At 45.8% G+C, this 17,855-nt stretch overlaps 1 protein-coding gene across 4 annotated transcripts in view; it reads right to left on the bottom strand.

Moving 5' to 3' along the window:
* Nucleotides 1-17,855, bottom strand: part of PLEKHG4 (pleckstrin homology and RhoGEF domain containing G4) — an 89,944-nt gene that overhangs the window by 35,265 nt on the left and 36,824 nt on the right. For all 4 annotated transcript variants that reach the window (XR_005107681.1, XM_037409148.1, XM_037409149.1 and 1 more), the window contains exons 7-10: nucleotides 14,700-14,786; nucleotides 12,806-12,922; nucleotides 9,958-10,056; nucleotides 8,676-8,824 (exon numbers count right to left, since the gene is read on the bottom strand). Coding sequence is in view for 3 of the 4 variants with exons in the window: in XM_037409148.1 (XP_037265045.1) it covers nucleotides 8,676-8,824; nucleotides 9,958-10,056; nucleotides 12,806-12,922; nucleotides 14,700-14,786 (452 nt within the window). In the remaining variant the exon portion in view is untranslated. The remainder of the gene's footprint in view (nucleotides 1-8,675; nucleotides 8,825-9,957; nucleotides 10,057-12,805; nucleotides 12,923-14,699; nucleotides 14,787-17,855) is intronic.

Here is a 17,855-nt window from a genome sequence, read left to right as displayed (position 1 = left end):
TAAGCTTAGATCTGTTCGGATGCATTGCAATTTCCCTGCGCAGGTGAGTGTGGTAATAAGTCTTTCACTACATTCTTCCATGGTCAAATCATTCAAAGTAATTTTGCAATACTGCAGAGTCAATATAATTTATAGTAACAAGGAGTAGCTTGATGTCAGTTTATGTTTCCCCAAATCCTGTTTTCATTGGGCAATTATCATTTCAATGGAAAAGGTTCCAAACGTCTTCAGTTTTCTGGAGAAGCGCCAAGCTGTTGTATAATGCTAGGGTAATTTTAAACCTATAATTTAGAGAGACCATTTCTGTCTGAGTCCATCCTTCAAAAAAAGCTAGTCTTGGAGAGTTACACTTTAGTTTTCAAAGCAAAATACCTGATTTATTTTTGAAAATTGATGGCCACAGAAGAGGCATCCAGCAGGCTTGCAAAAGCAGGTGCTGCATGAGCCATGCCTGCCGCTGCCAGTGAGACACAAATAGAAAGGCGCAGGGAAGGAGGCAGCAGAACCATCACCATTCTGCAGCTTACTGCCTGCCCCTTGAAAAACTGCTCTAACCAACAGCAAGAATAACAGATCTAAAGCGAGGGCTAAATTCAGAGCTCATCCTCTGACTAACCTTGATTAATTTTAAATGGCAAGAATTCACGAATGGAAGAAACACAACACATACTGACTTTTGCTGGCGTACTTGATGATTTTTAGGCAAGAATATCACAGCTAACTTGCCCTGTAAAGTCAGATATCCCTGATCATTCTGTAACCTAGAAGAAACACAGTCAGATGTTGCCACATTGGCCTCATCTAGTCTTCCACTTCTGGTGCCAAACTGCCCTTGTGGATGTCTCTACAGGATTCGGCAGAAAATTAATAGGTTCTGGCAGCCGGGAGATTTAAAGGATGGTTTAGTCCAAGGACGTTGCCCAGATCATCTATGCTGATACCTTGGCTACAAATCGTTTAAACATCCTGAACAATGCTTTGGGAAGAAATCTTTCCTACTTTGCAAGGGAAGTCTTGCGTGCCCAAGAGCTGTTTCACAGGAAGAGCAATGCATTAGAGCCATTCTCAGTTGTTAATGCATTTTGGTAGCAACCTATATAACTGCCGTATTTGCAATGATCCCCAAAAAGGTGGTCAACCTCAAATGCACGCTCCTGCTCTCCAGGCTGAAAACTTCACAGGCAGCTGAGGTTAAGATTCAAACTGGCCATGATGAAGCTAATGCAGATATTGCTAAATAAACTGTAATTATTCTCTGCAGCACATGAAGTGCCACAGTGATTTTAATTACCTAATAAAAGTATTTAAAGAACTGGGTACAGTTTTTAGAACCCTGAAGTGTCCTTAGAAAGGCACAGAAGGCAAACACCAGGTTTGGGATTGCCTGTGGGATTCCAGCCATTCATGATGTGAACAGTGGATCCAGCTGAGACCACAGACCCGACCGACTCCCTCCTTACCAGGCCACCTGACAAGCACCTGCACTGGGAGGAACTCATCCAATTAATACAACACACCGCAGACCATAACTGCTGAGAGAATTCTCTTCTGGAGCACGGCTCATTTAAACATGTTTTTAGCAGAAACATACTCTGAAGTCCCTTTAAAAGCAAAGGGATAGATGCATACAGTTAAAGAAGTGTCCAAGTGCAGTCCCAAACCATGACCTTTGATTCTTTCCCCAGCCTGGCTTGCATTCAGTTACAATAAAACTGCATTCAGACTCTGGTTGATTTTAAATCCCAGAAAGATTCATAAAACTGACTGGAAAAAAAAATACTGTAAGAAATCCCAAACCAATAAGTAGCATGCTTATGGGGAGAGCTCATCCTGCAGTGGAGCCTGAGATAGGATGTGGAAACACTGTTCTGGGAACACCAAGCATCAAGTTGTGGTCTTCTACCAGCTGTAAACAGCTTCTACCTCCAAACCTCGTCCCATGTACACTAACCTGTTTATGTTTACACTTGTTATCTAGGTCAACTGCACTAGTATTAACAGCTCCATTCCTGGAGTTAGGACCACCAGGGCTTCAAGATGTTCTGCTCAAATATATACCCACTGTCACTTAAAGCCACATACCTATTTCCCTGATAGGTCCTCCTTTTGCACACTCCCAGTGTTTATGATACATATAATAGCAGTGACTGCGCTATTAACTACCCCAGCAACAGAAACATCTACCCAAACTTAGCCGTATCAAAAACAGCGCTTGTGGGATGGTCTGGGCTGAGCCAGGAACTTCAGGCAGTTCAGTTAACATCCTATGCTGGAAAATTTTTGCAATTTTTTTCCATAATATTTTTAAACAGATAAAACACACTGTGTGTCATTAATTACCTAATACCCTGTTGGCACGACAGACATTGCAAACAAGAACAAGCAAAACCAGAGTCTTCTGGGTAAATTCCCACTGAACCCAGGAAGATTTAGGACATAAGACAGCAGAAAATAAACAGCAGAAAGGGAGCTGAGGGGGATAATTTCATGAAAAGCCTAAAAGAACAATGAAAACTTACCTAGACAGAACTCTGCAATCTTTTACCTCTCTGCAAATGCCACAGCTGGCTCCATACAGCCCTTCATACACTCAGAATGGCAACGGCTCCACGCTCCTTTATGTGCAGAGCCATGAGGTTTGTTAAATGCAAGCATAAGTGCTTTTTACCAGGCTAAAACCACCACACAAACAGAGGGAACAGGTTAGACTGTAATGAAAATGAATACCAAGCAGCACGGTATGTGTTTGGATAGAAATGTTGCCGTGCGCTCCTCCCTCCACCTAACACAGGCAAGTAAGGCTATGGAAGGGTGCTGCCACCCGTGCACTAAGGGCCAAAGGTTTTAGTGTCTGTCACCTTCTTCTGTGTTGCCAGCAGCAGCGCGCAGGCATCTCATGGCAGAACACATGTCTTTGAGGCCAGGATCTAAGTATGTTTTTTCCTCTCACTTCAAGGTATACTGAGAGCTTGTCCTACCCAAGAGGTGAAGGTTTTAGGATTAGGTCCCCAGGGGAAAACTGCATGGGACACCTACCAATGAAAGGTGCCTCTTGAGGACCATGTCAGGAACGTGCACTATGGCAAGTGGCAGCATGAGAGGTTCCTCAAGCTCCCAGGGAGGCAGGAAGATGAGCAAACCCTGGATCAGCAAACCAGGAAAGTGAGAACTACACAAGCACGGAATTATTTTGAAAACGTATAAACACATAGAGCAGCAACCATCAAACTGGCCACAGCACAGACAGAAACAAACACACCTCTAAAGCAGAAAGGGGGTGGCAGATGGCAGTAACACCTCCAGGAAGGATTTCCCGATGTAGGTTGCCTGGCTGTGACCACCAGTGTATGGCAGAGGCTGTCAGTTTGCAGGGGCACACCTTTCACCTTCCAAACCAAGAATGCCAGCCATCCCAGTCTCCACAGACTGGGACTTACACACCAGACAGCTGTCTCCCCTCTACCCTCACCCCCAACTTGTCTCACATTTTGGATGATCAGCTTAGTCTCTCTGCTTCTACCCCAGATAGACAGAGCCTCAGACAGTGCTTGTGCAGTCCTCCAGGCAGGCCCTCCTGGAGCCCCTGAGAGTCTGTACATTATCTGAGTTTACTTCTGCCAAAAGGAGCTCTAAACCGCTTTGCAGAGTGGCACGTGCCTGCCTTGGAGCATCCCAGGAGTTGCTACTGATAGGAGTCTTCCTAAAGACCCACAAACATGAGCTGCTACAGCACCACACAGCTATAACTCACTGCATCATTAACTGACCACAGCTTCAAGCAGACCTAGTGCCTCAGCATTGTGTGTGGAAGCCAGGGACAAGCACTGTGGAGGCTGTCAGCCATATGATCGCCGTCTTTGTTGCTGTCATTGAGTCAGGCCCAGCATCAGGAGCCTGGCAGCTGTTGCTCCCGAAGTCTGCTCTGCACTGCCCATTGCCCCTGCTCAACTCAGGTCCCCACCCTGAGCTTCCAACCAGATCACCAAGCCATACTAAAAATAACCAGCTCACAAAACTAGCTCTTGGCTCTAGCCACTCCACCCTCAAAGTACAGAGACTAACTATACTGCCTTCTTCAAACAAAAGGAGAATTCACTCCTCCATCTATTTATAAGCTGCTTATTCACAGCTTGCAAGCACAAATTCTTTTCAGATGAGGAGCTTGGGGGAAGAGATTGGTTTTTTTCTGGTTCCATGTTGCACAGAGCTCAGCACCCAACCTGGTCATTCCTTCACCATTTGAGGTTTTTCTCTTTCCTTCAGCTCTCACATCCAGCCTTGTGGCTATCTTGCCCACCAACATGCAGAGCATGATGCAATCCCGCTCCTGTGCCATACTGAGAATGCAGGTTTACTTGCAGACCCGGACATGTGCCAGGTATATTCTGGTTCAACTAGTATAAAGCATCTTTATATTAATATAAAATGTTTATATCGTACTTTACTCCACTTCTGACTCATAGCATATCTACAGGACAAAAGGCACCACTGGACATTTTGTCTAGGCAAGCATTCCCACCTCCTGACTATGCTGGAAGAGCAATAATAATGAGAACAACAGTGGAAAATATCTGGCTAAAAACCAGGTTAAAAGTCTCCCTGCCTTACTGCCCAGCCTCACACAACTGCTTCACTTTAGTAATAGCTCTCACTGCTGCTGCCTTGCTTCTGGCAGTTTCTCTGACACTTCCATCATAAGCCTGGAGAAACCTTTGAAATCTACCACAAAATAAGCAATGCATTAGTCCACCTTCCATGACTGGCCTAGTGAATTGCCTGTGAGCCACACGTTGGTTGATCAATACACTAGATACACAGAAGCCAAAGACACACCTGCTAGCCAACTCTATGTAACGTTAAAAACCCATGTTTATTAAAAATTTCCTTTCCAAAACTGCAAAACTAAGTAGTAACAGCATCAAAGCAATGGATGTCTCTGTGGCATTTGTCCACACTTACCAACAGGAACTGCAGCTAGCCTACCAGCTCTGCATTTCAATCCCCAGAAAGACTGGGACAGCAAAACCTGGAATCCTCCAGCTAACAGACCTGGAGATGCGCTTAGCCTTCAAAGCAGCAGATGGTGTGAAGGCAAATATAAAGCCAGCCAGTTCCACCAACAATGAATAAGTGGCAATGCCGCCTTCAGCAGTCCACCTGCCCCTTTGGGTGGCCAGCCTGCGCCAAAGCTGTCATTACAGCACTTACAGAGGCGCCACAAAGATACTGGCTCATCAGTACCACACCCACTCCGACTCTAGTCCAAAATCAGCCTGGTCCTCCTGGAGATGGGAGTGCGTTGTGGGACCAGCTGAGCACACCGCATCCCCTTAGCCAGCAACCTGTGATGGGTTGCCTGCAGGATGCGCATTCTGGCAAGACGGCTCCTCCTTTCTCAGCCAGGAAAAAGCTGAGATCCAGAATGACTGCTTGGGAAGTCCCTCTTTCCCTTTGTGGCTCAGCAGCTGGATGGGCAAGGCTCTCACACCAGTACTTGGTGGAGAAAGGAGTATGGAGACTGTCAGCTCACTCACTGGGAACAGAGGGTGAGTAGTGTTACCAGTCAAAGTCACTGCTGTGGTGCCACAGCACCCCTCAGGATGTGACCATCCAGAAAGGACTCCTGGAGGCTCTTAAAAGATCTGTCAGAGAAACAAACAGATACACCACAACGCCTCTCCTGCATGACCACATCTCTGATGGGATGAGTTCAATTTCTGCAGGAAAGGAGTGGCGTCACTGGTTTAGCAAAAACCCTCGCAAAGCTCGGGCCAGACCTAAGCAGCAATGAGATCCCACTGCCCCGTGTCATCAAACACTCCGAAGGGCATCTCAGCTCTCCAGAAGGGCAGAGCATGGAAACATGCCAAAATCAAGCCCAAGGGAAGAGTTTCATTACTGAAGAAAGACTAAAGCCAGCCTTGTTTGCTGCATGCTCCTGAGAGGTATTTGGCAGATAACATCTGACTGCATACAGCACAAGGCTGCTTCCTTGCCTGTTTTAGCCTAATGTCTGTAACCGGCAGTCAGGCGTTTTCAGACGGGTTTGTCCATCTCTGTTCTTACCACCTCCTGGTATTCTTTATGCCACATGAAGCCACAAACTAGTAAGAAAGTCAGCTGTGAGAGCTGGCAAAACATATCCCCTGCAAAAAAAAGCAATTCAATCTCTTGCTTGTTTAATCCCAAGGTGACAGTGCAGCTGGGTTTGTCTTTATGTGTCTTTAAAAAAATCATGTTTTTCACCTTTAGTTCTGCACTTCTGGTTGGCATATTTTAATTAAGTGGAGCTAAGAGTCCAGCAAAATGCTCTTAAAGTCGTGTCCGTCCATCCATCCCCCCCAATTTATGTGCAATTCTTGCACATTTTGACAGTCACTTGTTCACAGCTGGCCTCAGCTTCTGCCTACAAAGTCTTGGCAGTCATGACTCTGCTTGATCAGGCTTTTGCACCACAACAAAAAACCATTAAAATAATGGGACATGTGATTAACACAGAGCTAAAAGGTGGCTCAGAAAGGTAAAGTAATTTGACTCACTCTAGTAAATAATTTGAGATTTCAAGTATTGGGGGGTGGGTGTGGAATTACAGGCTTAAGCATTGATTAAGATTTTACAATTCAAAGTTCAGAAAAGCAGTACAACAGGCCCTGATGAGTGCACAGACACAACCAGTCCTGTTCCATTTTCACATATCAGCAGTCAGAAATCTAATATTGGACCCACACACATCAGTAGCCACTCCACGCTAGCTTAGTAGGCTGACTACAATGTTTTGTTCCTGCCCTGCTTTGACTTCATCTGTTCAAAGAAGCCTTTGAAAATCATAAGCATAGAAGCCTTTACAGAGTTAGCAGAGCTCAGAACCTTTAATATCTGCATGCCAGTTTGAAGAGAAGGAACAAGTGCAGAATCATGGAGACTCCAAAACCAACAGTGCCTTATACAGAGTTCTATGGCCAAGTGATGAGTTTTCCCCATTTAAAAGGATCCTGGAAAAAAGAAAAGTGGACTTCTTTAGTCCTCTGCCCTGAGTTACACGACAAGCAGGCATTTCCTCAGTTAAAACACCGCATGGATTTTAGTTTCTGCAACTACTCCACAGGCTAGCAGAGGACTGACTTTCTCCCACTACATTCGTTTACGCTTCTCAGGCTGGAGAGCACCACATACATTTGACCCACAGCATACACTCTCCATTCATACTGGCAGGCAACACGTATAACCCAAATTAAATGGAGAACATGCTACACTGCCTCCGCAAGCACTCAAACACTGTGCAATCAAATGTGTATCCCCCACCCTTGCCCTTCCTAAGGCAACCAAAGCAGAAAATTACCCTTAGGGGTTCTGCCAGATCAGGTTTCAAAGTTGATCATTTCCCTGCACAAGAACACAGGCTTAGCTTAAAACCAAAATAAAACATAAAAAGCATGCATGTTCTCCCCATGCTCCTAGGACTCTGAAGTTGCTATGTGTTGCTTAAAATAACATAAATAAAAAAACAACAGCCTACATAATGTGTGTTTCTCAAATCATGTCAGAATAGAAAGGCTATATACTGTACTAATTCTATGCAAAACTGCATAAAGCGTACTTCACCAGTTCAGCAACAGAATTGCGTCTGTCCGGCCCGCCACAGCTGCTGACAGCAGTCACAGCAAGCAGGGAGAGGAAACACACAGCCTGTCCCCACGCTCCCCTCACTCGGCACTGAAATGCCGACCCCTGTCTCCCACTGACAGGTAGCAACTTGCACTGTCATTCACTTGCTGCATTTTCAAAGAGAAGTGCTGTTTTCTTAGTGTTTGGGTGGATACTCTATAAGCTATTTTGTTATCTTCTCTCCATTCCCTCCCGTTAAAACCTCCCAGCTTGCAATGGCAACAGACAGTTTAACCAGAGCAAGGCTGCAGACACCCGGAGCCATTCCGTGCCACCCTGCTGTCCTCTACGCCCTCATCTGCACCCACATGCCAGCATTTCTCTTGCAGTTGGCCTGGAAGCTCCTGGGTGCACGGGCTGTCTTTCTAACTTGCTGTTTGCACAGCACATGGCACAGAGGCCTTCACGCGCTGATAGGCTTGAGGTGCTTTAACAGCACAAACAGGAGTTGTGCAATGCTCTGCGGATTTCAAACAGCTGGTCTCTCTTAGTCCCCACTTCTCATACCAACTCTGCACATGGGCAGCGGGTATTTGTTTGCGCAAACCACACCAATGTTCGAGGAGATCAGAGCTTGCTTCAGTCAGAAAGCATTCCTCGCAGTTAAGGTCCTTGGAAATCCCCTTGCATAGGGCGTGCCTTGGTAAATCACACAGCGATAATGCCTGGACCTAAACATTCATCACTAGCATCATCAATCAAGGCTTGTGTTTTAGAGGCATGCAAAAATATTCACCCCTCTCTCCACTACAGAAGGTTAGTTCGATTTGGCTTGGAAAAATAACTTTAAACATCTAAGTGAATCCACCCAGACAAGTTTTTGCACTGGGGAAAAAGCAGTCAGGGTAAGAGTAAAATTCCCTTATGCTTTTCACCTTTGCTGTTTCCAACAAAAGCACATACTACACAAAGCTGCTCTCTTGCCTACACCAACAATGGGTCATCTGACAGAGACTCCCACTGCCGGCTTTTTGCTCATCTCCACCTCTTCTCTCACTCTTGGGGCTCACCTGTAGTCATGGGTGAGGGTGACACAAGACTCCTCTTTCCTTAGTCTGGCCAGCAGTGCTCCACCCTCCAGCTGCAGCCTGACCAGCCGCGCGTCTTCAAGAACATTCTTCATCAACTGTCTGTAATTCCTCAGCAGCACAGCTGCCTCCTGGAGGGATTGCAAGAGTGAGAAGAGCAGTTACTGCAACCTACAGGCAACGAAGGAACAGGCAAAGACCAGCACCCAACTCAAAACATACACAAACCACATCTCACCTTGGCCTACCCTAGGAAAGAGGGAGGTTGGTTCCCACAGCCGTTTCTCTCAAGCCTGCCAAGTCCTAAGTGATAAACAGAGCTCCTTGTGCTCTCAGTACTTCCCCCACCAGGCTAAAATCGAAACTCAGTTCCTATCATTGTCCACACTCCATGTCCTGGCCACACCAAGAAGCAGCTTTCCAGCCCTGTTTGCCCCTCACAGCACGCTCCTGCTGGTCTGAGAGCCTGGGCCCGCACGGCTCCGGTCTGTGGGACAAGACGCACATGAAGGCTTTGTGGACACACATGTATGTGCAGGAAGGGCCTGAGAGGCCACTGTGATCTGCTGCTGCTGCTTTACTGTTGGGACCCCCAGTGCAGAGCTGGCAGCAATTTCTTACTGTATCAGGGGTACAGCAGCTGCTTAAGGGTAGGGGAATATAACCTTTGCGCAACACAGGCTTGGCCTTTGTGCCCTTCTCTTCTTTCCCACTCTGTTCTGGAGGCAATGAAGGTGGAACCACAGCACAGCCTTGGCCTTTGTGCCCTTCTCTTCTTTCCCACTCTGTTCTGGAGGCAACGAAGGTGGAACCACAGCACAGCCTTGGCCTGGTGAACACTATGTTGTCACCTAACTTAATTCCAGGCCATTCAAACAAACATGGTGTGGCACAGCCTGAGGCAGCTGCTCAGCACTAGACAACCCAAAGCTAGGACCAGCTACAGCTGTGGAGCTGCTAGGAATGCGCTCCAATGCTGGAGCAAGCACCCATCAGCAGCAAGCACAGCTGAAGAGGAGGTCTCCTGGGTGATGGTGAGGGATCAGAGAACCTGCTTCTATATCCCATGGAGCCTCCATCACTGTGTTTGGATTAGTCTCTACTAGTCCAGCTGTTCTGACAGCTCCACAGTGACACACAGCACTCTGAATACTTTGCTACTATAGCTTGCAAACTCAAAGCTCCATCTTTTCTGCAGCCACCCAGCCTCCTGCACTCTTCTGTCGCAGATCCACCTCTGATACGGGGTGAGGGACAAGCTTACCTCAGCTCTTTCTGGTAATTTTCCAGATTCCACTTTATGAATAGCTCCCTGGAGGAAGGCACAAGCACCTTGGCATCCTTGTAGCAAATGTTCCAGTTTCTACAAGAAGAAAGGACCAAAGTGGAGATTACTGCCTCACAGTTGTCAGGAAAGCTGTCTTTTCAGCTTGCAGCAGGTTAAAAGTGCAGAAATCAAGACAGGATCAAACACATTAACCCAAGGGCTCAATTGTACCATTCGGTGAGGCTGTATCAGCAAGGAGAGGCCCAGCAGAGGATTCAGATACATCACACTATACCAAGGCCTCTACGCAGACCCTATAAACTTGCATACTCACGGCTTGTACAGGTCAGACTTTACAGAAAAGAAAAGCAGTTCATTTATGTCCCCACATTCTTCTCACATTTCAGTTAACTTCCCACTAAGATTAATCACTCCGCGTGAATTTTGGAGGAACAAAATACAGAACAAGTACTTGGCATTTCTCTACTTTAAATCATTTCTCTTCATGTTAGAAGTAGTTTACATTGAAGATTAGGAAACTGGAAAGCTTCCACAATCAAGCACTTTACTGACAAATCTGAAATCCCTCCTTTCTTCAGGGGGCTGGCAGGGTGGGGGGAAACATGACAAAAAAACCCCACATGAAGAGTCAGTGATATTAAGCCTAAATACTGTCAGATGCCACCTTCTAGCCACTGAAATCAGAGAAGGGAGAAACAGCTATTCCAAAACAACCATGCTCAAAACAAAACAAAAAAGCAGCTGTTTGAATCTACTGAATTGAACTCCATCCTCCCTGGAGTGCTGGAACAGCCCCAGCAGCGCCAGATTAGCAGGCAGGATGCAGGTGAGATCACTGAGACAGGAAATAAATGCTCTTTACCACACAGCTGCAGATCTAAAGGGGTTGAGCATGCGGGTCATTATCACACATAGTACGTTGTATAAATAGGCAACCCCTACAGATTAATTCCTACAGTAACCCCCTTTTGTAACATTTTGGATGTCAAGATGCAAGACAAATAAGAAGTAGCCTGATCTCATGCTTCTCCCTTCAAGAATTACCCTTCTGCACAGACTGAGCATCTCAGCTCTCTGGCTTTTCTCAGCTCTGTCCACAAAACTAATCCGTAACTTCTTGCAAAGCTGCTCTGCTTCCTCACTGCCAAACAAACCTCAGATTCTCTAATTCAGTCCTAAGCACCAAGATTAGGCTCCTGTTCCTCTACTGCACCAGGATGAGTTCATACCAGTACTTTTAGAAACAAGTTCTAAAAATGGGTTCTAAAGGTGGAAAAGATAAATTAACATTTGGCACATGCTAAGCCTAACCGCTGAAGCTTGCCACCGGCAACACAGTGATATTATTGATATCTTAACCTGCTTCCAATGCTGCAGTGTGCCATGCAGCACTCTGGGCAGTGAGGTCAGAGCCAAAGGACCACTGAAACTTTTGGAAGCAGAGGTGATGGTTCTGTCATCCACCAGAGTAAGCAAGTCAAACTCAAAGTGAAGACAGCCAATCTGTGTGCAGATTTACAGAGATTTAATCCTGTCTAGCCTCAGTGTGTGAAGCATCTCTCAGTAGAGCTTTTAAAGATTCAACAGGCATATGATCCACAGAACTTATGCTCCCTCTACATCGTGAGTGTGCACAGAGCTGGGTATTGGTGCCAGAGATGCTACTTTTGCAGCCTTCTGGCAGTCTGCATATACACTGCTGCGTGGCCAGCAACACCTGAGTCCTGCCTGAGATCAGCTGCACCAGCAGCTGCAGAATTCCTTATTGATCCCTACAGCGCCCTTTCCAGGGCTGCCTTCCTTATAAACCGTGTCTGGGTGCTGCAGTTTCAACCTTTCTATCTCTGAGGTTTAACCTGGGTCAGCTCGACCATTTTCACAAAGCGGTCAGCCTCCCTGCACCTTGGGCTGTTTCTGATCCACACCTGGGTACGGGTCACTGTAGATCTCTCGATCCACCACTCTTCTGAAGAAAAGTACAAAAGTCAAGCAGCACCACAAGGCGTACTCAAAGCAGCCAAACAGCGAGAAGGAACATATTGCTGGTACTGCCTCCTACTGTTACCTTCTCCTAAAACTCACCGAATGGAATCTGCATGGGGAAGCTTTTGTTTCCTCACCTCACCGCTTGCAGAGGAATACAGTGCTCCTCCAAATGCTGAACCCTCTCTGACTTTTTGTTTAGATGCTTTCTAAAGAATTCTTGATGACAGCTTCGGTAAATAAGTCAATTACATCTAAAGGAGGAAAAAGATCCTCAAAGTATCTGAACTGATTATCAGGAACTTCCAAATTTCACTCCTTCGTGCAAGGACTGCAGTTTTTACTAGAGAGCTCTTAGCTTGGTCTGGTGAACCTGCTCCAAACCCAGTAAGATCTAACTATTTTTATTATGCTCAAGTTATTAATTGTTAGCTCAATGGCAACATGATACTAACATCTTCTCCTAAAATTAGTTTTTAAGTGTCTGCCCTTATGCCTCCAAGTATAACTGGAGAAAAGTGCCACTGTATACCACAACAAAACAGAGTTCAGATCTGACTGTATTTTTAAGGGAAGGAAGAATTGATGCACTTCAAGCAGATGAGTTAAAACCTAAAATTTTAGTTCTTGCAGTCAGGCCAATAGGCCACAGTGTGCATACATTTCATGAAGACGTTATTAGTATTTTTTTGATAAATGAATAATATGCATACATAAGCATTACAGGAACCATTGTCTTAATGCTTGTAGGTTCAGCTGTTGACAGGCCCCTCTTGCTTCAGCTCCATTACCATGCCATTTCTGCTCTCAGATACCAAAAGATACAAGACATCCTACTCACCATGCGGAAGCTTAACCAGTCCCGGTGGCAATAAGGGAAAGTTCCATCCAGTTCTAGAGGCAGCTGTGAGCTGTCTATGTGCTTATGGAGGGCTTTCATGGAGGTGAGCAGTTCAAACTGCATGGGAATAGAAGAAATAAAAGCACATTTGCACTGGATTGTGAGTACTGGAGAAGGAGGGGAAGGTTAATGAAAGACAGCATCCTTTTTTTCTTTATCTATCTTGTACAGAAACAAAGCACACAGTGTATAGCTGCAATATCACTACCATATGAAGGGGGGGGCGGGGGGAAATCAATTCAATCTTAGAGCAGGTTGCTGTACAGCTTAGTGGGCGAACCCTGAGGGAATGCAGGCCACAACATGCTGTCACCAAGCCGAACATCTGTGATGGAAGTCTGGCAGCAGACAGCCTTCTCCAGAGCCAGTACCTCCTAGTATAAGCAGAGCTCCCACCTTGTGCTGCAATTTGCATTTGTTTGCAAAGTCTGAGAGCTTAAATCCAGCCCCCAGCTTCCCCATCTCACTTCCTGGAAAAAGTGTTCAACAGAGCAGCCTCTGCCCTACCCTCAGCTCTCCACTCATCAAAGCAGCTACTTGCTCCAAGCATTTCCTGGATCTTGTCACAGATAACTTGATTTCTGCGGGTCTGTAGGACCTCAAAGCATTTTTATACTCACAAGAGAAACAGACAAGTGCTCCTGCAGGTACATGGAAGCCAGTCCAAACACAGAAACTCAGGTGCAGACATCTAACCACGTGCCACCCCTCCTCAAGTGAAGGTTCCACCTCCTTACAAAATAGTGATGATGCTTCCAATTCCTCCTGCATGCCCGTGTCTTTATTAGCCTTTGCTCTGTTCCCTCCCACACACTTTGTGTTTGTTTAATGTCTCCTGTATTTCTCCCTGCATGCACACACCTGCAGCTCCCATTCCAACTTCAAACTCTTCCACACGGGGGCAATGAGGAAATGGACTAATAGCATTTGTTATTCTTTAGCCTTTTGGGGTGGCACACCACACCCACGGCAAACCTGATGCTATTCACAGTGTCCTCATCCACAGGAGCCAGAAGGGAGGTCCTGGCCTACTCTGAAGTCTACAGGGTGTCAGCAGGCACAGAATTTCAGTCTTGTGGCTTGTAACAGTCTTAGAGCAAAAGGGAGATGACTAAGATGCAGTCTGATGTTCTACTCACTCAGCACAGAGTGGCTGGGAACCGACATTTCTTATCCAGCTATGGAATACCAAGGCAGATTTACTTCTAGTGGGAGTGTTCAGTGATGTTGTTATGATTTCCCTTCCTCCATTAGCACCTCCTGTTAGTCTTCCCAGACATTTCAGCTGCAAAGGGAACCTCACACACATACCCATCTCCTCCTCCTCTTGCAGAAGTTTCTCAGCCACTGACAGCAGCAGCTACGAGGACAGGAAACACGCAAAATCCCAGAAAGCAACAAGTACCTTCAAAGGATGGAGTTCAGGGTTTAGCCTAATGCAATCTCTTCCTGCCCAAGGATTTCCCGCCTTGTTAACAGGAGAACATGAAAAGCATGTCTGTTAACCCAGGGCTCCTCCATATAGCTATCCATGTTACCAACAAACCCACTGTGTCTTGAGGGCCCCAGCAGACTGACATAATTATGGTGCAAATGTCACTGATGGACTCGGCAATAAACAGAGCACGACAGAGATCTCTTCAGCCCACATAAACTTTACAACCCTATAAATACCACACCCATAAGAGACCACAACCATAAAATACAGAGAACAACTACAGAGATTTCATTTGAGAATAAACATACATCAGCGGACAGAGAACTTGCTGTTTGCAAAGTTGAAAAAGGGATATTAAGAGCTCCCCAGAAACTCCTGGATGAATGGTTCCATTACCTGTCCTGCTGGTGGCTTCTCCATCCGAAAAGTCAGATCTCTTTCAACCAGAAGCAGTACTCCATGAATACAATGAGGATCTATGTCCTAGAACAGAACAGAGTGCAAATCCGTTACTGGTCTGTCTGGGATGCCAAGGAGAATGTACCATACCAGGTTTGTACATGAGATTCCAATTTATCCTTCAAAACTATTTACGAAGCCTGAAAGTCAGTCACCAGGTATAGGGACAGCCATTCTACTGAGCACCAAGACTATGTCCTTAAGGTGGTTTGCTTCACGTCAATTAGTCCTGCAGTATTTCAGGAAGCAATGACAGAGGTCAGTTGTTGGCTGTACTAAAAAAGCTTTGCTTTCTACACAGGGAAGTAAGTCCGGGGGGAAAAAAAAAAATGTTCAATGTCCAAGGTTTTTCTTCATAACTTTCCTGGTCACTTCTCCTAACTGAAAGGAAGTTGGTTTTTTTTCCCCCCACAGTGCCAAAAATGTCATCTTGTCTTTACTTACTGCCAACTCACAATCAAGGCCCTGCATCCTGTTGCTACTGTTAAAGCGACAGAAATTCCAAATACAAGGGATGTCTGGCAGCTCTAGTTCAAACTCTGTGATCCAGGAGCAGCTCTCCGATTATAGAAGCATTCTACAGGGAAGTGAGAAACAGGCACAGAGAGCGACAGCAGGAAGAGGGAGATGTAGCAGAAAGATCCAGACCATGGAGACAAGGCCCACTACATACATGATGCCTGAACTGGGAGAGCAAGGAGAATAACCGTTTAAGCTGTCATGCCTCATGGTTAAGTAAGAGCCATCCCATCTAGATGTCTTCTAGATGGTCTTTGTCTCTGCAAAGATATCTGAAACTGTCAAGGAACAAATCCTTTCTGGTATTGCTTGAGCTGCAAGGAACCAGCCACACAGCAGCCCACCACAGCAACAGAAACCTGTTTAAATAAATGGCTCCAGTAGTGCTTAGGGTTAAATATCCAACAGGAGCAGCAGAGCCAGAGTAGAGACGTAAGTGGACGAGCTGAGACTGAGTCACCTAACTCAACACTGGGCCCAGTACAGAAATTAAGAAACAATGCCAACACAAGGAGACCCAGTTCTGTGAGTGAAATCAGTGGCAGTGATTCCAAAGCAGAGGGAAAAAGACCTTTCTCTCATCTAGTCTTAAACCAGGGTCCTTTTGAACAGGCAGGAAAAAATGCAACTGAAACACCTTCCAAAACCATGAGAGGTTTCTAAGTCTTCTCAAATCCCTTTCTCCAAAGCAAATAATTGACACTTTCACTGCTATTTGAACACCGATCAAAAGGCCAAAAAGAATTTATTGCATAATTAGGCTGTATTAAGTAAATACTGAACATCATTGGAAGAGAGGATGGGGAGGTGTTAGAGCTGTATCAGCAGCTCTGAATTTCTCTGCTAGAAGGTACTGAAGGATGGAGACCAGCCACAGTTTCAAGACAGATCATGGTACTAAATAAATTTATTCTTTCACAATCCCTCTTCTACTCCAGCAGTTATGAGCTGTGCAATCAGAGTAAGGGATAAAGGTAGTGATGGTGTAACACAAGATTACAACAGCCAAAACACTCACTTGTTTGCTACTCCTGAAAATAAAAACTGAAAAACCGTTCACAAATAAACCTGTCAGGGGAGGAGTTCTGGGTTTTCCAATCCAAGAAGTAATATTTCTAAAGAAATAACGTTTTTTTCCAGCTTTTTTTTTTCCCCTTTAATCAGCTGAAGAGAAGTCAGTCTCATCCAGTACTGAGGACAGAACCCAAACTGACTGAAACAGGAGTGCCTCGGGAGACAGGCAGAGCTGGAAGCAGCAGGATGCTACCCCCAGGAAGCTTTCCTGCAGCTTTCTGCACAATCTCTTACCACCTTTGCTAACAAAACCAGCTGCCTGGAAACACAGAAACAAACTCCCCACACACACCTCCAAAACAGGCACAGTGTGGACAGCATAGAATAGTGGGGCATCAACAGGAGCTCAGAAAGCAGCAGGGTAAAACCCCCATCCTTTTATTATTAATCTTTAAAAACAGAATTAGGTACTTTCTTCCATCTTTCTCAGACTGAAGTTCCAAACAGTATTCTGGCTTCCTGACCCAAATGGAGGCCCACGGCCAGACTTAACAACACTGGCACAGTTTGAAGCGCAGGTTGCCAGGAATGCAGATGGGAGAGTCCCCAAATACCGTGTTCAATCCTAAAGTGACCACTTGTAATGGAGTAGTAGGAAGTTCCTGGTCTTTAACATCAGACCAAGGTCCTCTGTTCTGCAGATAACACAGCATGCAAATACACCTCTAGAGCAGAAAGGTTTGCACAGAACTTTTCTGCTTTCAGCCGCTACTGTATTTCTTTGTCTTCATAAGAGACTCTTCCCTTCCCAATCCAACACACAGATGCAGCAATTACAGGATTAAGCTTTCACGCCGATATGCAACATTCGAAAGAATCTCACTTTATAAAGACTCAGGCACAGGGAAATACCACAGATACCTGTTCACTGAAAGCCACTGTACATATTCCACTGTCCACTGCCTGCTCACTGACCGAGGGATTGGCCCAGCGCTACTGAGCAGCAAAGTTCCTCTGAACAGGCCCCCCAGCACAGAGCTTACTGGTGACAACCTGTGACCAAACATCACAGCAGCATTTACCTCCGCAAAAACCCTTGCTCCAAAGCATCATTATGCAGCTTCCCACAGGAACAAGCGTGATCTATTCTTGCAGCACGTACGCACTGTGCATTTCCCTCCACCTCCATACAGAGCTGCCAGAATTCCTCCTGCTTCTTCCTGAGCTAACTCTGCTGCAGCGCTTTATTCTGCCCCTGCTCCCAGCGCTGCCTGGGACAAAACGACTTCCCAGCCACTCATATTCTGAAAAGGAAGAGGGAAGAAAGTCTTGCAGAACACAACTGCCCCCACCCTGAAAGGCAGAGAGGATGAGAAGCTTTCACCAGTTTACTACATGGATCTACGCAGAGCAACTGTCAGTGTCCCAGTGCTGTAGGGAAAACTAACTGCAAGCACCAAAAGTTGGCTATTAGCACTTAATTCCATTCATGCTTTCATTCTGGAAAGATGGAGAAGTGAAAGTAATATTTCTTCACTGACAGACCTTGACCCAGAAACC

The sequence above is a fragment of the Falco rusticolus genome, chromosome 15 (assembly GCF_015220075.1).
Source record: "Falco rusticolus isolate bFalRus1 chromosome 15, bFalRus1.pri, whole genome shotgun sequence".
Classification (NCBI taxonomy): Eukaryota; Metazoa; Chordata; class Aves; order Falconiformes; family Falconidae; genus Falco; species Falco rusticolus.
Note: the sequence above shows the minus strand (reverse complement) of the source record. Positions and strands in the feature narration are given on the sequence as shown.